At 40.6% G+C, this 26143-nt stretch overlaps 2 protein-coding genes across 2 annotated transcripts in view; one reads left to right on the top strand and one right to left on the bottom strand.

The window, feature by feature from the left end:
• The window catches only part of COL4A3 (collagen type IV alpha 3 chain), a 135371-nt gene extending 111725 nt beyond the window's left edge, over positions 1 to 23646 (bottom strand). Inside the window, exon 1 of the mRNA XM_081260738.1 lies at positions 23518 to 23646. Within this exon, the coding sequence (XP_081116864.1) occupies positions 23518 to 23604 (87 nt within the window). The 5' untranslated portion in view covers positions 23605 to 23646. The remainder of the gene's footprint in view (positions 1 to 23517) is intronic.
• Positions 23647 to 23907: 261 nt separating this feature from the next.
• The window catches only part of COL4A4 (collagen type IV alpha 4 chain), a 135693-nt gene continuing 133457 nt past the window's right edge, over positions 23908 to 26143 (top strand). The window contains exons 1-2 of the mRNA XM_081260757.1: positions 23908 to 23999; positions 24147 to 24271. The gene's annotated coding sequence lies outside the window, so the exon portion shown is untranslated. The remainder of the gene's footprint in view (positions 24000 to 24146; positions 24272 to 26143) is intronic.

The following is a 26143-nucleotide window of genomic DNA, read 5'->3' as shown; positions in this document are numbered from 1 at the left end:
TGAGCCACATCTCCAGCCCTGTATTTTATTTAGAGACAGGGTCTCACTGAGTTGCTTAGGGCCTCGCTTTTACTGAGGCTGGCTTTGAACGCTCCATCCTCCTGCTCCAGCCTCCCCAGCCACTGTGGTTACAGGTGTGGGCCACGGCACCAGCCCAAGCACGAGTCTGATGATGCTTCTCTCCTGCTCAAGACTTTCCTTGTCCTCCATCCTTCTTAGAATTCAGTTCAGACTCTAAAATGCTAGCCTGTAGATGGAGCCTGCTGGCCTCCCTAGGCTCCTTTCCCCTTCCTCTCTCTGGCTTGGCCTAAGCTACTCTGGCTTCTCTCCGGCTGCACAGAAAGCCCCAGCACAGTGCATGCTGTCCTGTCTCCTTGGAAGATTCTCCCTGCTGTTCCTCCTAACTGAATCTCAGTTCTCAGTCTGCACATCAGTTTCTCTGAGCAAGGTTCTCTGATGGGCCCTGAGTTCCTTCAGCAGGCATTCTCCACCACCACGTTCCTCTCCTATCATACGGCATTCCCAATTTCCCTGACTCTTACTAGACTGAATGCTCTGTGAGGACAAGCCCACCTTCCTCACTCTCTTATCTCCAGTGATCACATAGCACCTAGCACACAATGAGTGCTCTATAAATATCTGTTAAATGGCCAATTAGAAAACTATGCATGTGCAAGCCAGCACACAATTCCATATATATATCAGTCCAAAAAATTCCATTCTACATGCCTATATGTGTGTCTATTTCTGTGGTATTTTGGCACACAAGTGGAAATGGTTCCAGTTTCAAACAAGTAAGAAACATTTCATTCAGAGTTTCATTTCATGAATCACAGAAACTGTGCCAGTTTCTAAGCAAACTGCTGTAACTCTGCTACATGAGATGTAGTGGGGGGAGAAGCGCTTTAAAAATAGCTGACCGGATATCCCTCTTGGTGGCTTGGGTTATGTAAAAGTATTTTGTGTTAAGCCAATGCCTCACAATGGATCGCTGAGCTTTGAAAAGGCTATTTGGGGTCCCTTTTCAGTGTTAAATATCTGCTTATAAATGGGACTAGACTAAAAATCTCCTAGGGATAAAAGATACAATGTCCAAATAGTTATCATTTTCTGACTCCAGATACTTAAAAAAAATTCCAATGTTAATACTGAAAGCATTTTTTTTAACAAGTCCTCTAACAACCTAGCGAAGAAGTTAGAAATCTTTCAAAAAAATGTTAGATTTGGGCTTAACATACTTTTCTACTGGAATAGAACAATGAGATAATATCTAGAGGTACTAACACTTATTTTACTTTTTAAAAAGAAGTGGTTTGGGGATGTTGTTTTTATAGACCTCATAAAAATGAAATAATAGGGATCGTCTGTGTGTTTGCTGAGAACCATATTCTTGGGCACAGATGATTGGTCCTGTGTCCTGCCTGTGACACACCCTGCCTGGAATATTGTATCAAGGCAAAGGCGAAATGATTGGCTGCACCAAAGGGATCCTCTATGGAGATGTGAGGAATTATGTTGGGAGTGATAACAGCTGCAGAGAGGTATAGAGAGGAAGCAGAGGGCCGACTCTTCTGAGTTGCTATAATTTCTGCTGTTGAAGGAGCAGTGGGCAAACTAAGTCACAGCACCTTCACATTCCCCAAAGAACTCCATTATCCATGCAACCTGCCTTGATCTCCATCCCTGTTTCTCTTATTACAAAGGGTGAATGTTTATAGACGACTCCACTTCTTGACCTACCGTGTCTCTGTCCCCCACCAAGGAAGAAGCCTCATGGTGACATTCAAGTGCAAACCAGTGCGCAGGCCCTTCAGGGGTCAGCATCCTGCTTTCCTGCTGCTGTCCTCCTTCTTTGCCATGGCCACACCATCTCGCTGGGGATGCCAGCTTCCTCCCAGCTAGAAGAGAATGGGCTTCATCTTCCTCCCTCTGCTTTTCTGGTGGCAGAAGACCTGATTTAGCAGCTCTATAGCTCACTGTTGAAAGGCTGCTGGGATCCAGAGAGATGGAGAAGATGGATGAATCACTCTGCTGTCCTGAGGAGGAAGCTCCTGACTTGTAGAGTCAGCGGATCTTCTGGGTTACAGAGCCAGGAGAAATGCATAGCTCTGAACCTGCCCGTGCATGGTGTGTACTAAAGATATCTGGAAATTCTCTAATAAAGGGAGAACTCCAATGGGAGGAGCTGTTCCAAGAAGTGTCTACTTGTGTCAGGAGACATTTTCTGTACCACTGTCAAATACCTAGCTGTACAATATCAACGAGGATGAAATTTTCTTCATTTGTTCTACACTTAGTCTCTGTATTGCTAAGATTGATGCATTATTTTATTTTCCTGATAATTGCATTGAATATACAGTAAATGCTTAAATATGCATCTACTTGTTAAAAGCTTATTTCTTGGTGAACTCATTTTTTTTTCAAAAATATATATTAAATTTAAATATGAAGCTTGATTTTGGGATATATATTTGTCTAGAGCTTTTTCTAGTATGCACCTATTGTGTAGAAGGAAGTATGTTTATGAGGATGACCAATCGCTAGCTTCTATACCTAACTAAATTAGCTGCACTTTTCTTTAATCCACATTACCTAGTTTTTACATGATTCATAGTTACATAGATTTACATGTATTTCACGTTGTCTAAAACAAAACTGAATAATAAACGTAATTATGTGGCTAATTGAATCTATGAAGATATACATATGGATGTGGTTCTTACAGGTTGATTTATGAAGGAAAATGATGAAGGGAACAGCCAGGGCCTGAATACATGTACCCTCCTCAAATCCACACATTGAAATCCTCACCCTCATGGGGACGGTATTGAGTTGGGGTCTTTTGGGAGATGATTAGGTCATGAGGGTAGAGATTAGTGTAATTTAAAGTAGGCCCAAGGGGGTTTGTTTGCCCTTTCTCCCATGTGGAGTCACAGCAAGAAAGTGACATCTATGAACCCAGAAATAATATGGAGATGTGAGGAATTATGCTGGAAGGGATAACAGGAGCAGAGAGGTATAGAGAGGTATATTGAATCTGCCAGTACCTGTTTCTTGGATTCCCCAACCTCTGGATTAGTAAGAAATATATTGTTGTCCATAAGCTACACCATCTCTGGTATTTTGTTATAGTGGTCTAAACAGATGAAGGCACAGTAGTTGTTTGTTTGTTTGTTTGTGGTGCTAGAGATTAAACCTAGAGCCTCATGCACGTCAGACAAGCGCCCTACCACAGAGCTGCATCCCCAGCCTGACAGGACGTTTTTGTATTCTCCACTGGTGTCCCTAAGGACATTTCATCTGATAGTCTAACCCTCAGAAATGAATGGTCTGCACTCTCTGCCATGATACACCAATCTTATTAACATCTACACATAGCAGAGCTTACACACACACAATAAAACCAAATTCAGCACCCTCCAAGTTTGGCCTGGAGAAAGCAACTCATTGTGAGAAATGGCAGCCTATGTAATGCTGATCTGAGGTCAACCAAATTGAAATTCCCCCAAATATTAGCTGCTCCTGCATTACCCTGGCCTCAGGAGAGCAAAACTACAGAAGCCCCTATTAACACAGGCCTTGTTTGGGCCTGTGCATTCTCCCCTGGATTCCTAGTTGGGGAGCCAACACAGTGGTGTTATGGTGATCATCACTATTGAACAGTCTTCACCAATCTTACCATCAAAAGACCTAACATCAACTATTTTTCTTGGCTTTGATTGATTGTATCCCTATGGAGTGTGCTTTATCTCATTTTGTTTTCATAATTGATCTATAATTGAGGTGTAATAGGAAGTTTTCTGCTGCTGTGATCAAATACCTGAGATAATCAACTTATCAAGAGGAAATGTTTCTTTGGCTCACAGTTTTGGAAGTTTCAGTTCCTAGTGGGTTGGCCCCACTGCCTTTTGTCCTGAGGTAAGGCAGCACATCATGGAAGGAATGCATGGTAGAAGAGCTGTTCACCTAATGACAGCTGGAGGCAAACAGAGATAGGAAGGGGCCAGGGTCCCAGTGTCCCCTTGAGGTTATTAGAGGTTTAAAGGCAAGCTCCCAATGACCTAAGTTTCTTTCACTAGGCCCCACTTCTAAAGTTTCCATCCTCCTCCAGTAGAGCCACAGGCTAGAGGCCCAGGACTTCACCACATGGGACTTTGGAAAATCTTTCATATTCAAATTATAGCAAAGGGTATGCAAGAAACATGAATGCAGGCATAGCAAAGATCCACCCAAATCATTGTGTATATCTGTCCAAAACTTGCTTCCCCTGTCCACGGATCCGTGCTGACAGTTCATCAATCTTGATTCCATGCACTATTCCTTTGTGAGAAAGTATCACTGTTAAGGTTTTCTTCTGTTGGTGGACATGTATGTCATTTTCAATCCTTTGTGTAGTAGAAGCAAAGTCACAATATCTTTTAAAAAATCAAGTCAAATCAAATAACCTCTCATCCTCCACCACCCATCACCTCAAAGGGGAAAAATAAACTTCAGGCCGAAGGAGTAACTACCACACAACCAGCCATTCTGGTGAACAAATTATAGTTCACTCCTCTTCTGCTGGGGGCCCTCGAACTCAACTCCAGGCAGACTTCCTGTAAGAGGCACAGCTCACTGAGCATCTGGAAACTCCTCCAAAGACTCAAGGACTGGAATCCAGGCCTCAGAGGGCAATGTCAATAGAGGCAGGCATTTCCTCTCTTCCCCTAGTCTGAGGTCAGGTTTCTAAGAATTCCAAGGACCATCTGTACCAGAATGAACTGGGTTGTGTCAAGTGCAGATCTCCAGGCCACACTAGAGACTTACTGAGCCAGAATCCCCAGGGATTGTGCTTGGAAATTTGCATTGTCAAATAAACTCCTTACAGGACTGTCATTCACACAAATGCTTGTGAACTGCTGGTCTAAGGCTTTCTTTCCTCATTTCAGTTCTTTTACTTCTCCTATCTAGTAACAGGAAAGTACTATTTTCTGTAGCGATCACAATTATTGAAGTGAGGTAGCGAACTCTTCAGGGTTAAATATTTACAAGAGACTAAAATAGCAAGATGGTGATGGGCATGGGGGAAAACTGATGCACTGTATAACAAACTAATGGAAGTACATGTTCCCTGTATATTTGAATAGACTACCTTAAGCCTACATTTGACACTGCTTTCCCAGGAGAAGAGACTGGTTTGCCTTATATGGAAGAGGAAGAACAATTTGTAAGATTGCTCCTTTTCTCACATAGCTAAAAGTTAACTCCTCCACATGGAGATTTTATCTGATCTTGCATAGGGAATAGCAACACCACATGCTAATTTCCTGGGGGTATTTGCCAAGAGCCCAATGACAAAGCACCTCAAATCACCCATCCTTTGGTTAATAAATAATCAACTAAACCTTGCTCTTGTCCAGGAGCTTTTTATTTTTTATAATTTGGTTGACCGAATCCACTTCTAAAAAATAAATTAAAACCAACGTCAAAAGACCAATGAGGCAGCTATGCAAAGCAGGGGTCAAGAATGTGTTCACAGATTTAGAGAGAATTTTTCCAAAAATGTGCCTAATGAAAAAAAAAATCTAGTTATTTTCATTTACTTAAATTTTTCTATTTGGTTTGTTTGGTGCTGGGTATGAACTTTAAGCATGTTCAGATTTTGTTTTTGTGTGAATTGGATACATTGCTATGTCATATTTTAAGCTATTTGAAGCAGTTAAAAAAATGATTGTGGAGAAGAAAAGGCAAGCCCAACAAAGTAGAAGGTTATGTTACTGGAAATAAACTTGGAAATGAATACCAATATATAGTAGTAGAGCAAAAGTACTGGCTCGTCCTTCTTGACACAAAAGTAAGGATCATAGCTTCTTGAGCACCACAGCTGAGCAGAAGCTGAAGTTGACCCCAAGCTGGCATGCAAGGTCACCTCTAGGAATGTTCTAGGCCAAGTGGCAATTCCAAGTTCCATTTAGGGAAAAGCTGATACCTCAGTAGTTACCATGGCTTTCTCTTCATAGATCGATCGAGTCAATCTTGATTTTTATCAGGGCTAACACTCACACTAGATGTCTACAAAACTGGAAATGCCCCAGAGTTTGGTGACAAGCAATAATGAATCAGTAACTCAGTTCTCACAATCCCCAGTTCATCTCGGGTGACTGTCGGGGGAGCTTCCTAACAAGGCTTTGCCCATGTGCACTTGTTGGCCTGAATTTGTCCCTCCTGGGGCACCTCTGCCCTCACATGCTAATCTGAGGCTCCTTGGCTGGGGTAGAACGTTGCTGACCCACCAGTTCTGCTGCCAGACTATTGTGTGGATTCCTGACACCTCGCCAGGGTTTTTAGATGGTAAGCAACAGGAATGATTTAGGCTAACGCCATGATAAAAAAGGAATTTGTTGGAATGACACAGGGCAGCTCACAGATATTGAAGAAAAGCTAAATAAACAAGCCTCAGAAAAGACCAGCCCCAGGGCTGTTGTGAGGATCAAGGTACAAGAACGAACAAAGTTTGTGCAGGGCACTGCTGTCAGGATGAATAAGCTCTTTGCTCTGTCAGTTCAGGATTCAAACTCCTGGGAGAGGGCACCAGTCTGGCTCGGCTTAAGTCATGTGCCCAACCTGTGGGTTAAGGGACACTCAGGCATGAAGGGAGGGTAGTTTCCAAAAGTAAGACTGAAGTGGCACCCCAGGACAAAAGAGCAGATGTTCACAGCACTGTTTTCGGTATTTCTGGTTTCCATCTGCTTGCCGGTTGGCCTTGGGCAGACTGTTTCGTCTTAGTTTGGGGTCCTCCTGGCCAAATTTAATATTACCCAATTTGAGTCAATCTCCTTCCTGTCTGCTTCCCAACTCTTCATTTCACTTGAAGTCTTAAACCAAAAACCATTCCCAGTGCACCATTTTCATTTCTTTCTTTCTTTGAATTCATATAAAAATTGTATGCATTTATTGTGTATGATATGATGCTTTGGAATATACAAATCTATGTATTTCTTCATGGCTAAATCAGCCTAATGGGTATATGCACATCTATGTCATTTGCTAGAGACTACTTCAGATCAACTCCTTACCATTTTTTAAGAATACAATATATTATTAATAACTGGAGTCACCATGTTGTACAATTTGTGGAACACCATTTTTGAAAAATTCTCCAGAATCATCCTTTTGTATAGTTGCCATGGTTACCCTGGGATTTTTTTTACCCCTCCCCCTATGCTAATTTTAAGTAGAACAATTTAAGATATTTACCCCTACAATTCCAAACTTTAAAAACTGGTAAAACAAGCAACAAACTGTTCCTTCTTCCTGTGGAAATACTCCCAGAGAATCTGTTCATGTAGTTGCTTCAAAGTCAGGTTTTTTGTTAGTTCGTGTTTTTACAAATCTAAGGTGATTGAATTACAAATCTAAGGTCATATGAAATAATTATAATTTAATTTAATTCACATTTGTTTTACTAGTAAATTAAAATTAAGTCATAATCTCATTTTAGAAATGAGCAGGTAAACTGCTCTCTCAGTACAGGGATGTTGACATGGAAGTCACTGTGGCATTACTGCTTGTGGTAAGGGGAGATTAAAAATAAGCTAAATGAGTTCGGACTCCTAGGCAAACACTGGAAGGTGATTTGGTCAAATATTGCCAAACACTGCCACCCATCACCACACGCTCCTAGACGTGCCAGGCAATGTGCTAAGCAGTGGCAGGTCCTGTGCATTCGATCATCACAGCATCCCATAGGCTGGTGTCATTATCTTCATTTTATAGATAAGGAAAGCAGCTTAATGACTTGGCCAGAGCAACAGAGCTTGTTCTTGGTGGTGTGGGTGATATAAGGAAGAACTTTCTGTGTGTCATCTCAAAGGAGTCTGGGTCCGTGAAAAAGTTCTGCCTAAGAAAAGGGTCCTCATGTTAAAAATAATGAGAATTGATGGATTTAGAGTTCAGGGAGTAAGTGTGATTGGGGTCAACCATCCTTTGTTTTATTCTAATGCATCACCATGCACACCAGAGTGGGTTGCAGGGGAGCAGCTTGTTATGGTGGCTACGACAAACACCCTCTCATATTCATTCTGCTCAGGAGCAACCATTTCAATTTCAGAAACAAAATGCTCTGTTCTTCATATCGAATATACAAGAAAATTAGAGGTCAAGAAAAACTTATAATGACAACAGATGTCAACAAGGAGTTCAGTCTATTTAGACCAAATCAGCAATGTAGCCCATCAGAAAGCACAACTGTCTCAGGGGCAAACAGGTCCAACTTCAGGGCCACTTCTCACTGCTTTCTGAAGGTGGACTTTATTGAAACCAACTCCCAGGTAAATCATTTACAGTAGGTTAGTTGGTGGATGCTAGAGTATTTGGTATTAGTCTCCTGTTTTCGTATCATAATATTTTAAACACATTGCAAATATTAACTTGCTTATACATAAAGTTCTTGAATTATATACATGATAGCTCAGGAGGCGGCAGATGGATATTTTGTTTCAACGGGGGCAGGTCAAAATTGCCTTCATTTTCCTGCATTACAAAACCTTGGGTCTTCATGTCTTTTCCATTTTGTGGGGGTGGTAGTGGTGTTTGTCTGTTTGTTTTTTCCCACACTATACTTTTGAGATTTTGATGCAGCCATTATTCGATCTACTGCTGAGATTATAATGCAGTCTCATGATTTTCAACTTACTGCTCAACTTTATATAAGGATGTTGGTTTAGTTTTATTTTAGATGCTTCCTTTCAGCCAGGTCCACCCTCAAGAAATCTAAAAAAAATGTCTAATAGATTCTAGGCTCCACTGTCCCTTGCTGGGGGGGTCATAAAATTGGGCAAGAGGAGCAAGAGGGGATGGGTTGAGTGGGGTGACACAGAAAAAGAGAAAGTTACTCTTTGACACATTGAAAATTCTCTTCCAATGATTGGGATGATCTTGAACCAATTCAGATGTCTGAGGGTGGTGGCCAGTGGAAGGTCTCTGAACCTTTTCATTACAGAGTCCTAGCTGTCAGGAGGTGGAGGGACACTTGCAATAATGGGCTGAGGAGGCCAGGATCTTTATATCTATCAGACACTTGGCTGACTGCAGGCCCATAGTAAGGAAACTAACCAGAAAACACCATGTTTTATTTGTGACCCTAGCTGTGTGCTCCATTGTAAGATCTGTATTCTAGGGAAATACTAGCTCCATCTAAAATATTACTTTGGTTCATTTTGGGGCAGAACTGAAAGAAGTCAATGGGGCATGGACAGGTTATTCTAGGATCAACACTAGAAAAACTGGGAATAATTTGGGGAAATTGTTTTAAATTTTAATTTTCAATTCCCAACAAATCACACATTTCATTAATAAGAAGATAGACTATATAAATATTTTTAAAAACCTGTTAACTCAATTTATATTGACAAGATCTGGCATAATTTCACTTTTTCACTATTAGTATTAATAATGTATCTATCTGATTGGTAGAATTTGTAAAAAAAAAGCATTGTACTAGTTGGGGCTAACTAATATTAATTAGATGGGTCTGTTATGAAATATTGTATGTGCAGGCAAAATCCCCTATGCCGTATGATTCAATCTTTTATACAAATATATCAAACTACCAACATTTTTTACCCTTAGGTCCTTACAATAGAAGTAATTTTGGTTTTGTTTTGTTTTTACATGTATCATATAATTCGAATATTCATAAATGACTTGCCTTTCATGTATTGCTAGGAAAAAAGATCAGTGTATAGAAAAATATTCATGGCCAATCTGACACTTGCTTCCAGCGGCTTCATTTTGAAATTTCACAAGACTTTACCATTTGTTTGAAGGATATTTCTAGAGTTTCTTCAGCACAGGGAATGGTACCTAAGCTGCTCTGTGAATGTGTACAAAATGAATTTAAACTGTTGACCCTCTTGCATCTAGTTGCAAATAAATGGAATTTGAGGGAGGCTTTCTACCAAAGCAGGTTCCATTGCTTCTGTTTTAAATATAGGTCAAAGAAAACCATGTTTTAAATGTAGGAAAGAAATAAGTTATTAATAGTAAATGTGACTCAGGAACACCTCTATAATTAACAAGTATTTTAGCTGAGGTATTCAGTAGAAACACGATAAAATCTTTTAAATCATGGCCGAGTTTTAGCACTGGTATTTACATGGGATGGTGTAAGGTAAATAAACTGTCCATTTGTGTGTGTGTGTGTGTGTGTGTGTGTGGATAGTGGTAAGGGAGGGATGTCATTTCTGCTGATGTTTTCAAATAAAGTTATTAGAAAATACCAGCAGTAAAGAATGCTCTGAATAATATTTTTGAAAATAAAAAACAAACTCCTTAATACATTCCAGGAAGTCCTAGGTCACAAAATAACAGGAGACTTACAGGAGCATAAGAAACATATTTGGACTATTGCTTTTCTGATATTGAAACTCATTCCTGTCTCGGTAATACTTGGCATCTGTGGAATGCTTGACTGTGTGCAAATGTGCTCAATTGTATTACTTCTGGAAACAAGGGGCAGATTTTATCTGCCACATTTTATGATGGAGGAAATGGAGAGTCTTGGAATTTGAGTGACTTGTCCCAAACCGTCAGAGCAGTGTCTTTCTCTGGCACACGATGAAGGGCTCTGGATGCCTCAGATGGCTTTGTCTGCATGATTGCCCTCATAGGTCTGGGGATGCTGCTCATTCAGGTCACATGGGCTCTGAGGATTCTGTCTCTGAAAGGCCTGTGTGGAAACTCTGAACGGTTCCATGGGCACCTGCCATTCTCCACAAATCCCCCCCTTGGTCTCTTCTAGCCTTATCTGCAGCAATTAGAGAGCCTTGCTACCTGCGTGGGACACTTCATCTGGCTTCCCTCCGTGGGAACTCTATCTCATGAGATATAAGGTTGTTCTTCATTTTAATCACTTTTTGGAAGGGATTGTGGAATCTGCTTCTGCTTCCGATGGCACGATAAGAAGAGCCCAGTCCACGTGTGTACTCCTCGGAGCACAGAGGCTAAGAGTTGAGGAGAGCAGGAGCCAGACAGAAGGCAGAAGAAGCATGAGTTCCACCCACTAGCCCCGCTTGCTGCTTTCTGAACTCACTGTCAACCTTTTTAAGTACTTTACTTTGGAAGATAAACTATTTTTAAGTCAATAAAATCTTACTGCTTCATGGCACCCTTGTACTTAGAAGTTTTCTAAATAAAGTGTCCCCCATTTTACTGTTCTGTGCGTGTACCAATCCTTATTCCTCCTTCTAAACTCTACTCTGATTTTGCTTTTCTCTATTAACCCTCTTGTGCAATGTAACTTTCTTGTCTGCAGGCTTACCCAGTCCCTCATTTTCCCACCCCCACAAGCACAGGAGCAATCAGGTTTGTTATGTCTACCTTGTTCCCAGCATGTAGCACTGTACCCTACGTATGGTAAAATATAGAAAAATATTTGAATTGTTGAATTAACCAATGAAGCATTGGATATTTCATTTGAAAAACAGTGTTACATTCTTATGCAAAAGGATTAAAGGATCTACGAAATCTTCACTGACATTTCAGTTTCAGTGCTTCATGAAACACTGGTCCAATTCCAGGTAGCCCCAGCAAGGCCGACTGTGATGCCGAGAACTAGAATCACAAATAATGTAAGTCATGACACCTGTCTTCATGAAGTTGAGGAGGGGCAACAACATGGAACAGGTTAAACTATTTCCTGACTACAGAGACAAATAATATTTCAGGAAATAAAAGGAATTGATTTATTGATTGGAAAAGAATATCAAGTGTCATTCGTCCCTCATAACAAAATACTTTAAAAATCAATCTTATCTCAAATATTACTTAGTTATTTAAATAATAAACAGAGTGACATCTGATATTCTTTTTCAGTGATCTGGGAAGTTTGGGGTTGGAAAGTTGTCTAATGAATATTCCTAATCACTAGAACTCCCAATTAGAAGCTCACTTTCTCCATTAACCTGATGCTTGGATCAGACTCATATGCAGATCAGGAATGACATTAACTTACCATCTAACTCTCAAAAATACACAAGTCAGACATTTGATAAGAAAACATCTGCATACATAATTATTAAAATATGATCTTAGTAAATGTTTCTTTTCAAAAAGGCCTATGTTAGCAATATTTCTAAATAATTGGAAATGAACAAAATATCCAATAAGAGAGAGTTACTCGATAAGGATGCTTTCAACACCCAATGAAATCCTCTGTAGATATTTGAAAATTACCTTTATAATGATCAATGATATAGCTAGGTGCAGTGGTGCATGCTGGTAATCCCCAGCTACTTGGGAAGCTGAGGCAGGAAGATTGCAAGTCCAAGGCGAGCCTTTCTGACTTAGCAAGACCATGGCATAAAATTTAAGAAAAAGGCTGTGGATGTAGTTCAATAATAGAGTGCCCATAGGTTCAATCCCTAAGCTATAAATTTTTTTCATCTGTCTATTATTAGTTCAAAAAAGTTGAATGAAAAAAATTCTGATAATTAATAAAAAAATGAATAAATAAAAAAGAAAAAAATTCTGGAAGAGAAGAGACCGGAATGTTAGCAGTAATCAATTTTGGAGTAATATGATTATAGCTAATTTTTATTTCTTTATTTATGTACACTTTGAATCATTTTCCAAATTTTGTACAACACACAGAGAATTTTTAAAAATCTAAGACTTGAATATTTAGCATAAATAAATATCACAAAATTATTCTATCATTACAAAGAAAATAAACATCTTGCCTTGTTGTTTTGGGTCTCTTCAGATATGGTTTGTCATTTGATACAAAGGAAGAATAATACAGATTTCTCAACTTCTTACTTGTACAAGCTTTTCCTTGGGAAATTCATGTAACAACAAAAATATCCTGGTGGAGAAAAAAATCCAGTGACCTGACTGTTTTGTCTACATAATGACAAATCTCTTTAATGTTTCTAAATACACTCAACTCGTTTTTAAACATTGGGATCCCTCTTCTAAGGAAGCAATTTAGAGAGACCATGTAATTAACAAACATGGATCTTCAAGATTAAAATTGGAAGGCTCCTAACTTACCTCAAACTACCACCAGAAAGGTAGTACAGAAAGGTACAATATTTTTAAATGACTATGTTTTAAATAGCTCTGAAGATTATACTGTTTAAAATTATTTGCTCACTCAAATGATTAATAAAAAATTCTGAGAATATGAAATATCTTTAAGTATATATGCATGCAAATTTATATCTATATACACATAAAATACCTAACATGATATGTGGCTTATCTGATATTGTATACACAGAGCTGGAGTTTTAATCTTATTCTCTGTGTATATAATGATTATCAAATTACTTGCACTGAATCCATGAGCAGGGACAGGTTGAGCAGCTGCCCTGTTGATCTGGATGGATTCTCTCCCTTCCTCTCCTTCTGAGGGGCTTGTCACTTGGTCCCACTTGGTTTAACCTGGTCTCATTTTTCCATCTTGGAACTTCTCTTGCCTGATCCTACAATCAGCTGAGACAAGAGTTCTTTGGTTCAGTTTCGAATTCCCACCCTGGGCTTCACAGTCACATTCAGCAAATTCAGACCCATCCCGATGAGATTGCAAAGAGAATCACAGAGTTATGTTGACAAGAACAAAAGAACATTTTATCACACCACTTTATGGGTGGGCTCACTCCCAAACCACACTGTGAAGTCATTACCAAAGCAACAGCTGTCTTGTGAATGGCAGAAGTGCCCCGCACTGTCTCTCTTTTGCTAAAATGCTAATTTGTTGAGAGTAAACAATAAAGTTAGACCATCATCAGCACATACAGGTCTGCAGACTTAGACTACCCTATTATGGTATGAATGTGATTCGTCCCCCAGAACTCATGTAAGAGCTTAATCCTCAAAATTTTATGTTAATGGGATTAAGGGGGTGGAAACTGAATTCAGCTATGGTGTTTAGAGATGGGCCCTTTGCGAAGCAATTAGATTCGATTATGTCACTCATGTGAATCCCCCATGATTGAATCCTGGTGGCTTTGTAAGGAGAGAGAGAGAGACCACACACAGAGATAAGTGCACACTCCTGCCATGAGGTGATGCAGCCAAGGGGAGCCCTTGCCAGAACCTGTGCCAGCCATGTTGTTTGGACTTTCAGCTTCCAAAATCATGAGCCAAAATAAACCTGTTTTGTTTATGAAGTTACCTGCCTCAGGTACTTCATTATAGTAATGAAAAGTTGTATAATCCACACACTGTCCAACAAGCAATTTTCAATCCTTAATTAAGCTAAGCATAGTGAACCTACCCTTTTTGTGGTACCCTGACTCCCTGCCTCTTCACTGTACCTCTCTCAAAACACTCATCATATTCCTTCATGCATGTGCATTCCCTTTGCTGCAAATAAATAAGCTCAATTTTTAAATTTTTTAATTTTATTTGCTTACGTGTTTTCAAGTTCTCGGTTTATTCTTTGACAACCTAGGAGTGATAAAATCAGTCTATCTGTGTGTGAGAGGATCTGGCCTAGAATACATCCTTCAGCACTTGACAGGGCTGCCTCCAAATCCAGCCTCAGCCTGAGTATTTCCTCAGAAAGGCTGCTCAATTCCCCTCCCCGTGGTCAGCACCTCTGATTCTCCATCCTTTCCCTCCTAGGAGCACCTCCATCCCTAGGTACGTGGTCATCTGTTTTTTGGGCTGCTGTCCACTTACCAGCACCTGTCCCAGGGCCCATATCCTGTCCATGTCCTGCTGGCTTTTAATACTAGTAGTGACATTATAGTCAATAGAATATAAAGGCTGGTTATTTACTCTGTACCAGGCATGGTGTCAAGCACTTTGGGTGTATTATTACCATATTCAGACTATTAAAAATAGAACTGTTTTCTAACTTGTTCAGGATAACACTAAACCTCTTACCTGGATGGACACTAGTGATCATTTGGCTTATCATTTAACACACAGACAATAGTATATCTCAACAATGCTTTTAATAGTGATCACATATTGAAGTGATAATATTATAGAAGTGTTGGTGAAAATATATTATATATATATATATATATATATATATATATATATATATATTCAAATTCACTTCTATCTTTTAATTTTTTTCAAGTGGCTACTAGAAAATTTAAAATGACATACATAGCTCATAGTCATGGCTCACATTATACTTCTGTGGCAAGATCATAGATGTTTACATACCCAGAGTTCTGAAAGTATGTGAGGTGGAAAATTATAGAGCCCATACAATTTAATTCAGTCTTGGCTAGAAAACATACTGAAGCTGGAGACCTTAACTAGAAGTTGCATGAGGGAATTCAGGAAGAATGGAAAGACTGACCTGGATGCTTTGGGAAGATGACAGCCAGAGTTTTCATCTCCAGAGACAAACAGAATTTTTACTACAGAAACTAACTACATTACCACTAAGGTTATAAACTATGACTTTCACAGGAGGTCCACCAAGCTTCAACTAGGCAAGTATTCTCATATCAATTTTTTTGGTCAGAGAGCATCAACGCACTCTCTGTAACAAACCTTGAAATAAACAAGGGGCAGAATGTTATGATGTTGGGGGCAACGTTTGTATACCACCAGAATCCGTACGTTGAAGCCATGCCTCCGAATGCGGTGGTATTTGGAGATGGGAACTCTGGAGTAATTAGGTTTAGGTGAGGACATGAAGGCAGAGTCCTCATCTTGGGATCAGGGCTCTTATCAGAAGAAAGCCAGAGAGCCAGCTCTCTTTCTCAACCACGTGAGGATACAACAAGAAGTTGGCAGTGTGTGCCAGGCAGAAGATCCTCACCAGCACCCACATGGGTTGGCACCCAGATCTTAGAGCCGCCGCCTCCAGACCTGTGAGAAATAGTGTTTATTCAAGCCAGTCAGTCCACAGTACTGCGTCTAACAGCCCATGCTAAGGCAGACATTGACAGATTCATTCTGTAAACATTGCAAACATGGATTTTTCTCCATCATACACACTAGTTATTAAGGCCTTGAGTTTCATATTTGGAGCTGTTGGCAAACATATTGCCATAGCATGCACGTCCTAGGTAGCCTCCCACAGGGTCCACCTGTACTTACACACCTAGCTAGTGCTGGGAGTTCACCGACATTGTCTCAAAGTCTCTCCACAGACCTTCAGGCTGTCCAGGCTTTCAGAGATGAAGACAACGCAAGATCATGGGGGCAGGAAAATGGCTCTTCTATCAAGAGCATGATGTAATCCCAGTTTCCTTATTCCTTCAAACTGAAAACAGAGGTAAAATAAATGACCTATGGTGAAAATCTGTTATGACTAAAAAGTTTAGGCTGAGGCCAGATATAAACTTTGTGGGACAAAAATGCTCAGAAGACCGTGTGTTTTTACTGATCTTGGAATATCCTTTCCCCCATGATGGATGGCTGCTTCTTGCCTGAAGACCACAGCACAAGTATGATCAACTCCACACAGAGGAAGGAACACACGACATTCCCAGGCGAGAGTCAAACAAACGCTTCCCGGCTTCCATGCTTTACTCAACTGCAACACTTCACAGGGCTAACATGCCTTACAGTTAACACCAGGCCATTAATGCCGTGTTCTGGGTAATGCAACAGAAACTGCAAGAGAAGCATGAAGACAAATTGCACTTAATTCACAATTTTTCCAAGGATCAGGCATAAAATCAAACCAACTCTTCTAACCTCAGAGAAATACTCAAGGAACAAAAGTCTTGAGTTGGTCAGGAGGAGAGAAGGGGTGGATGTGTCCTTGTTGATCTTGACCCCTGCCTCACCAAACAGAAGTCTAGTATGTTTGAGAAAGTGAGCCGTAGGAGGGATGGGAGGAGGGTGACCCTACCTTAGTGTGTTCAGGTTGTTATAACAAAATACCTTAGTCTGGGTAATTTATAAACAACAGAAATTTATTATTCACAGTTGTGAAGGCTAAGAAGTTTAAGGTCAAAGTGCCAGCAGATTCAGTGTCTGGTGAGGGCTGCTGTCTGCTTCAAAGATGGTACCTTCTCACTGTGTCTTCATATGTTAGAAAGGGCAAACAGGTGTCCTTGGGCCTCTTTTGTAAGGAGACTAATTCAGTTCACCTCCCAAAATTCTGACCTAACTCCACACCACCACCTTGGGGTTACATTTCAATGCATGAGTTTTGAGAACATCCAGACCAAAGCTGATGTTCCTCTCTCCAGACCAGTACTATGTGATCCCATCTTACTAAGGAGAAATCCCTAGGAAGCCACAGAATCACTTTGCTGTTTTTGTCTCAAGGATTAGACAGCTCCAATCTGTGAGCCGTGAGGCCAAATGGGTGGTGCAGGCTATTATGACAGAGGAAGCTCAGTTCCCAAGTCTCTTTCTCACAATGTCTCCCCATGAGAAAGAGTCAACAAACAGAAGAGATAAGATGATAGACTCCAGATGTTGAAAGTTAGAACAAGAAGCAGAAAAAATAATAGAGATACTTGTAAAATGACTAAAAGCATAAAGAAGGAAGAAAAATATGGGGAGAAAAACACAACATAAGAGAACAGATGGACTCCAAAGAGAACTTCTAGAAATAAGACTAGTCATTGAAGATCAGATCAATGAATGACAATGACCACATTGAACATTTATGGAATGATTCCTATGACAGGTGTGGTAAGTGTGCATTACTGTATTAAATAACTTGATCTTCATAAATTCCTGTGGATTAAATCTGCTGCTTCTGCTTTAAGATGAGCAAACAGTCATTTAAGAGCTGTTAATTAATAGACTTAGGTCATGATGTGCATCAAATCATTTTAGAGTGCTTTATCATTACTGAAAAGTTATAGTTGATTGAAAATACATAGACAGTTAAAAAGAGCAGAAGAGAGAATTAAAGAATTGGAAGATACACGTCAGGGGATTTCACAGCATGTGGTCTGGAAAGAGAAAAGAGATTAAATCATGGGCCTGGACCCTCAGGAAGTAGAACAAAGCTGATGTGAACTATACAACTGATGCACAGTCTCTGGGGACTGTTCGCAGAGTGTGAGTGACACTCTGTACTCAGGACAGTTCTTCATGGGAGAAGAATTTACCCAATGGCTCTGGTCTCCCATTGGTGAAAGATTTGCTCCACAGACATTAAAGCCCCACACTTCTAGCATACCATAGAGAAGATGAGGGACAGAGCCTAGAGGAAGCATCAGCATGTGCTTATGTAAAATCTGTAGTCAAGGGGGGGAGCCATAGTTCTATAAAGATGAGGCCAAGAATATCTGAGCAGCATGCGAAAGGTATCTTATTTCTACATCAGAAGTTAGGAGAAATAGAAGGAAAAAAAGCAGAAGGCCCAGCCTGTGTCTAACAAGCTGCCAAGATTAGAGAGAATTTTATATCTCTCTAGACATAAAAATGTGATGGCTGAGAATTTTAAAGATTTGATTAAAACCTGAATTGCAGATTAAACATCCATGCACTCACTCACTGTAATTTTAACAACATGATCAAAAACCTTGACCTATATAGAAACCTTTGAAGTCACAATGTAATCGCTACCACAACTCAGTCACAAAAGGATAACTAGAAAATCTTCATGTGTTTGAAAATTAAGGAATAAACACCTAAATAACCCACAGAACAAATATTAGAAAAACTATTAGAACTTAATGATGTTAAAATACTACTTATTAAAATTTGTGTGATGTAGCTAAGGCAGAAATTTTTTAGCCTTAAGTGCAGTTGAATTTTTCAAAGTTGTTGGATCAAAATCAAAATATAAAATTCAAACCAAGAACAGGGGTACATGCCTATAATACCTTGGCAGGTTGAGGAAGGAAGAGTGCAAGTTTAAAGCCAGTCTATGCAATTTAGTAAAGTCATCGGCAACTTAGTGAGAACCTGTCTGAAAATAAAATATAAAAAGGGCTAGGGATGTAGCTTAGTGATAAACTGTCCCTGGGTTCAATCTCCAGTGTGTATACACACACACACACACACACACACACATATACACATATATGTGTATATATGTTTTGAATAAATTAAACCATGTTTTATTATTCCTTTAATAGGCTGTTAAAATTTTTAAATATGTCATTTACAATAACACCAAGAATATAAAAGAATTAGAAACTAAAGAAACAAAAACTAAAACATTGTAAGAAAATTAACCCATTTAAATAAAGATACATGTGGCAACATTACTTGTAATGGCCTCTGCCTTGAATTCATTAATCAATTGCAGAATGGAAAAATACATTGTTTTTATACATACGATATAGCAATGAAAATTAAGGTCTTCAGCTACAGGGAACAAAGAAATGAAACTTTGACAAGCAGATGCTTGTCAAACTTCAGTCAATGGAGAACAGAGAAAAGAAAACCAAACAATTTTAAAGAAAATAATAATAGCAGAGGTAACCGCTCTGTCCTATCAGGTATAGGTTTAGCATAAAGTTAGTAATAAAAACTGATCTGGTATTGATGTAGAGGCAAAAAGGGGCAGGGAGGGGGAGAGAACAGAGAGCTTACTAATTAACTCCATATGAATTGATGCTCACTATATACATGTCTGCAGATGTAACACTGCAAAGCCGAAGGAAAGAATGCTGTAGCTGATAAAGAATGAGGGATAATTTGTTATCTATATCAAAAAAGATATAGTCATACTCCATATGTAGAAAATAATTCCAGGATTAAAAAGAATTTAAACTATAAAACTTTTTTAAACAAACAAAAAAACACAGGAGAACATCATCAGGATCCCAGAAAAGAATTTCTTCAACAAGGTATAAAGGACAAAACGTTGAAGAAGGATGAATAAGTTTAAGATTAAGGGGGAAAAAAAAGCATTTATACATCAAAAAAAAAAAAAAAGCATTTACACATCAAGGCACCAAAAACTAAATAAAAAGATAAATCAAAGATCAGAATAAAATTATTTCTATAAATGACAAATACTTTGTGCCCAAATATGTAAATAACTTCCAATTAATTAGCAACAAAAAGGTAAAGCTCACAGTTGGTAAATAAGCAGAAAGTGGTATTTGCAATTCATGCAAAGGGAACTATATATGGCCAATTAAGGGCTAAAAAGGTTCACAAACTCACTAGTCAAACAAGCCCTCAGTTTACACTCATCAACATTCAGACACACCAAGTTTTACCAAGGATGTAGGGAAATGTGTACTCTGGTTCACTGATGATACAACTCTTCTGGAGATCAATGTGGCAGTTCCTAATAAATTTAAAACATGCTTTCTCTACGAGCCACCTAGGAATTCAAATTCTAGTTGTCTTGATGGTATATATACAAACACATGCATTGCAACTTTGTGAAATGAAAATTTGAAGGCAAACTTAACCCTGTTTAGGGGGAAAAATAATGGCTTTATTTATATTACTGGATACTATGTAGCAGATATTTTCACAAATAAATCACATCAATATGTGTCAACATGGACCCAGGGACATAATAATGAGTGATAAAAGACAAGTTTCATAGACATACATATATATAATGTGAAGCTATTTATTACATTAGAAAGACCACAAAACAATAATATTTACTTTTTACTGGGACTGCACACACATGCATACACGCACACACACTCAGAAAGAGTATAAGTACAAAAGTGTGTATGGGAAGAGAGAAATCTAAGCTAGGAAGTCAAAGTTTATTAACATTAGCTGAATCTCAGATAAATTGGTGCAGGATGCATTACTTTTCGCTTGTTTGAAATGATTTCAAGTCCGACTGAAGTTTCTAAATTTAAAATGCCATCAGGTGAGACAGCATCCTTTCTAGAGCCTCTTGACAGTTCTTGCTCTTTGCCCTTCACAGTCCAGCCCTGCCTGGAATTCAAGACCCAGTATGGAAAGATAACCCTCGATGTCTCAGTTGGTGAACCTCACCTATCCAGAGAGAAAGAAGGGCTCCCTGTACCTGCTCTGCCACACAGATGACCTGGGGTAACAGCAGACCACCTCCCAGTCTCCAGTGGGTGAGCTGAGTGAGCCGGCAATACAACCGGAGAGTGTGCCAGAGAGTGTGCCGAACAGCCCGCCTGGAGCTGATGCTGAGCCAAGGGCAAGGCATTCACTCTGGGTGCTCTGGGAAAGATTGTGTGGAAGGACAGTTCCACCCTGTCTAAACTCGCTTGAAGGGTCAACACCACTGTGGTCTTCCTGTTTTGTTCAATGCTAAAGTAAAACTGCAGAAATTTAGAGCAAAATGTAGTCTTACCTAATGTAGCACAAAAGATGATCAATATGATGCCCAGAGGCTAAATTTAGCTCTCACTTATACATTGTTAGGCTCTCATTATGGACTTTTTGTTTTTAAACAAGTAGTTGCTAATAGTTAGAATTTGAGATATTTCTAATACCAAATAGATTCCCAGCTTTGCTTTTGAAGTGATTGGGCACAACCGAGCCTGAATTCTGGAATGCCAACAGCCAGTTGGCTCTGAAGGTTTCCTCTTACTTGGGTGCTTCTCTTATGACACTGCCTGCTGGCCAAATAAGGGTTTCAACACCCCCAATTCACAGGTGAGAAAACTGAGGCCCAAAATGGTCAACTGCCTTCATCAGCATCAGATAGTTTGTGGAGGAAGTCATGTTAGCACACGTCACCCAATTATCAATTAACTGTTAATTCCTTTTCTCCAGAAGGTAAAGACCCATTTCACGATTTTGATGGCATATTTTCTATCTACTTCAGCAGATACAATGGAAATGATAATCCTTGACGTTTATAACAAAGACTTATTGCAAATGATGATAAAAATAGACTCATTATTATATTAATTAATTAATTATGATATTAATTAAAGCAAGAAGGTGCCAAGATTTGGCCAAACTCAAAACAGAAAATTCTACAGGCAAAATATAAGTGAATACAACAATATAATTTAAAATGGCTTGTCTGCAGGTTGTATGGTCACTGGCTGATCTTTATAGGAGTATGATTCCTCTACCTTCCCGAATTTCCTTCTGAGCTCAGAAACATGTGCAAACCCTGCTCTGGAACCCTTTCTCAGGCCCTCCCACAACATACAGTTCCCTTAGGTTTTTTACTTCTAAGATGTGTTTATTCCAGTTGAAGCTGTTAGATAATCCTCACTGATTTGCATGAGTTATATCCATCATGCCCAGCAGTATTTAACCACCTAGACTGGGCATTCCTCATCTATGAAAAATGCATTTCTGTTAGAGCCAAGTACATGAAGAGATTAACTGGATTACAAAAATCCTTTAGAATGTGAAACACTAAATAGCCTAAATGTAAATCAATAGGGCAATGGTTCAATTAACTTGGCATATTAGGGAAAATTATGCAACAGAGTGAAAAAAAAGAGGTAGATCTTTAATATGACATAGATTTATAAGTTGCAAAAATGTACATTTATATGTACATGTACATATATGTAGTATGGAATGATACCACATTAAAAACCTAAACATACTGTTTGTTCATATATGTGTATGTAAATGCATAGAAACTGTCTGAAAAGAAACATGGAAGTGGTAGAATGGATACCTCTGGGAAAATGAGAGAAGAGTTTTAGCTGCATCTATAATGTCTTAAATTAAAATTTAATTTAAATAGAAAAAAACGGGGATTATATGAGGCCATAGGTTCTGAAACTCTTGGAACACATAGGAATACTGTGATTGTTAGTTTCCAATCCATTATCAATCACAGAATCTGTAAAATATCTGCTCATCTTTTGAATAAAACTTGATAGACCATGTTATCATCCCAATTAACATTTAAGCGTAAAAATAACATGAAGCATCTGAGAAGTTAAATTTCACTTCCACAAATTAAAATCAAGTCAGTCGACTCTAGGAGGCATAATAGTTTTGAGGAGACTTTATTTTCAATGCTAAAGAATAAGAACTATGGGGTGGATTTAAATGAACCCAGTGTCACTTAAACTCCGAACAGAAATCAAATCCATGACATTGTTTAATTTATCCTGATACAAGTTTTCTTAATTTTTCAGTGATGCCACTTGCTTTCCCACAGTCAATGGAACATCGAAGGCCAAGTTTTGACAAGGAGGACACTAAGCCCCAGAAAGAGTGAGGGTGAGGTCATAACTAGGGCGAGCCGGGCTGGGACTCCCCGCAGGTTTCTCCTCCCAGTCCTCAGTCCTGGGCGCTTCCAGCCACCACAGCTGCCGGCTGTGCTACACCGACCTCAAGTTGCGCAACCCCGTATCTGGTGTTCTCAAGTATCACCGCGGCAGTTATCTATCTGCCTACAGACGGACGGATCCTTCTATAGATCTATCTACTTACTGACCTCTGGAAGCCTTTCCTCTTCATCCCTGTCTCCTAACGGCCTGGACAGGCCCCCTCCTCGCCTTGTCTTCCAGAGCCGCTCATTCCACCTGTTCCCGGGCATACCCACTAGCTCCTCTCTGCGCGCTGCCAGTCGGGACCTGCGTGGAGCCCCAGCTGCGCCAGGCAGCGGCTCCCGGACAGCGCCCCTGCGGGTGGGGTCGGCGGGACCCGCGTACACCCGGGGTGAGGACCCAGTGCGGCAGTGGGGGGCGCGCAGCAGGTACTCACCTTGCTCGCCGCTGGCGCGGCCGCCAGGAGCACCAGCAGGAGTCGAAGCAGGAGTGCCGGCGGCCTCCGTGAGGACCCGGGGCGCATGGTGGGCGCCGGCTCGGAGTTCCAGCGTGTCCAGGGGCCCACAGGCTCTCAGGCGAACGTGTCCCCTGCGCGGTGCGGGCTGGGAAGCCCCTGGTGTGAAGCTCGCTTGGCCAGCCCTCCGGCACGGGTTTTGTAGAGCTCAGCCGCGCGGTCCGTCCCTCCCCATCCAGGCTTTGGTGGTGGCTCCAAGGGAGGGAAGAAGTGGCTCAGGTCCCGCCCTCGTCCCTCTCCCTCCCAACTCACCAGGCACTGTCCCTTCTACTGGGCATAGTGCCCAGGAAGCGAGAAAGGGCTAAGCGACTGCAGGGCAGGTGGGCGCCCATCCAGGATAGGGGTTCAGAAGGTGATGCTCAAAGGTCTTGGGGCCCAGGTGGGGTAGGCAGTGCGGGTCGGAGGTGAGGAATTCGGGGGGATGTGCGGTGGGGAGGCGGCTGCACAGGGTGGAGGGAGTGGCTACCGGCCCTGCCCAGATTAAGCGGGAGGCGCGCCCGGCGTCTGCACTCCGGAGGCCCGGCGAGCTCCCGGCTCCAGCCCTTCTCCAGCCCACCTCCAACTTGCGGCCGCCAGACTTGGCCTTGAGACCCTAGTGAGGAGGCTGCCGGATCGTGGGTGGATTCGGGCTAGGCAGAGCCGAGGGGTGCTCGAGGACTGAGAGGCGTCCCCCCAGGTAAGTCGCCCACAAGCTGGCAATCTTCGGCCCAAGGACCTGCCTGGGAGAGCAAGTGGAGCAGTCTAGGTAGGCATCCAAGGGTGACAGGGAGGGGGATTTGTTGGCTGGGGAGTAGTGGCCCTGGGGTCACCAGAGGAGAGCTTTTATAGCTCCCAGGCTTGTCTGCCAGGTCTTGAACTGGGTGCTGTGTGTTTTGATTAATTTGGAGGCTCGAGTTACCGGCCTGGCAGTTGGGGCATTCCAAAATGCCAAGAGCAAGAGGCAGCTGAGGGGAAAGAGAAAGCCCATCCACTGAGTTGAACTGGCTTTTCAGGCTAAATCTTATCTGCGGAAATGCAGGGGAAAACAAGACCCGACTCTGGTCCAGGATGTCTCCCTCCTGAGAGGCTGCCGGGTTGAGGGTTGCGGTTGTGGGTGGATTCGGGTTAGGCAGAAGAGCAGGCCTTGGATGCAAATTTGTTGCATCTGTCTTGTCAGGACTCTCTTGTGCCACAGACCAAATTGGCACGTTGGGCGAAGAATTTAGAGACCCTCTCAGAATAATGTTAAATACATAAAATACAATTAAAGCAGAATCAGTTTTTCTGAAACACAACATTAAAATACAGTACCAAAGTTATGATATAATAACAGGCATGCATCATTGTTGCATTAAACAGCTAGATCTAACTGCGGGTCTGTTACGCAACTGTAATATTGGAGTGATACTGCAAATGATATTTTGAGAAAACTGGCCAAACTGAAATGTAATATAAAAATACTAGTGGTTGCAAATTCTCAAGAACTGCCAATACTATTGTGGTCTATTGCCTATACTTGTAACTGAATGAAATGCTGAACTTCTGTAAAAGATTAGTGAAAATTAAGATATCACTTTTTTCCCCATCCAAATTCACTGACCATCTGAATTCCATTCCCAGATTAAGACCCTTTGCTTTGAAGCAGTGTTGCTGACATCTGCTATGGTTGGTTAGCAAACACCAAGTAGGAACTCTGGTTGGTCACTGGTTGTAGGAAACCAATTACTTGCAATTAGAATCAAGGTCTAACAGGATTTTAAACATATGTAATCATTATAAAGAGGAAAAACCCTGGCAGCGAGTGAAGACATCTTCCCACTATTTATTTATTTATGTTTTACTATAGAGTGAAAAGAGTCTTCTGTCTGTTGTGCCAGTGATTCACAACTGTGGCTACACATTAGAATATTCTGAGGCATGTCTAAAAGTTCTGATACCCAATGGATCCCAAGCCAATTATATCAGCCTCTAGAGAACTCCCTACCAGTGTTCCTAGTGATACCACGCACAGGCGAGTTTAAGAGCCACGGTTTTACTTGCATATTTTAGTTAGCTGCATTGAATTAAGGCTTCTTGTTAGTAAAATAAAGAAGCAGACAGATAGAAAACTCTTTATTAAGATTTAGGGGATTTTGGAACACTGTGGAATTTGTGTGTCTAGACTGTAGATGTTGCAGTGTGATGCATAGTAGCTTCTCCTAATGGATAGGGAAGGTTTTTAATGGATTTTTCTGTCATCCGAGTGAAGTAGGAAAGCAGATGCCCTGTTGAGGAAGTGACTGTTCAAGAGTTCTTAGAGGCATATGATGATCTTTTTACAAACTGATATTGCTTCCTGGAAAACAAAAATAAACAATCTCCATCCCAAAGTTAATTGTTCTTTTATTTGCTGAATCTCAGAAGGTTTCTCCATTTGGATTTTCATTGCTTTTCCTTGAACCCACATCATTTTGATGGACTTGGCTTTATCAGCATCAGAATGATCCTTCCTGCTGCAGCAACAGAGCAGGAAAGAAATATGATGGAAACAGAATGAGGAGGGAGCCACGAAGAGCTTGGTCTCCACACT

Source organism: Spermophilus citellus (genome assembly GCF_964194105.1).
Source record: "Spermophilus citellus genome assembly, chromosome: 11".
NCBI classification, from domain to species: domain Eukaryota; kingdom Metazoa; phylum Chordata; class Mammalia; order Rodentia; family Sciuridae; genus Spermophilus; species Spermophilus citellus.
The sequence above is the reverse complement of the archived record's forward strand: the minus strand, read 5'-3'. Positions and strand labels throughout refer to the sequence as shown.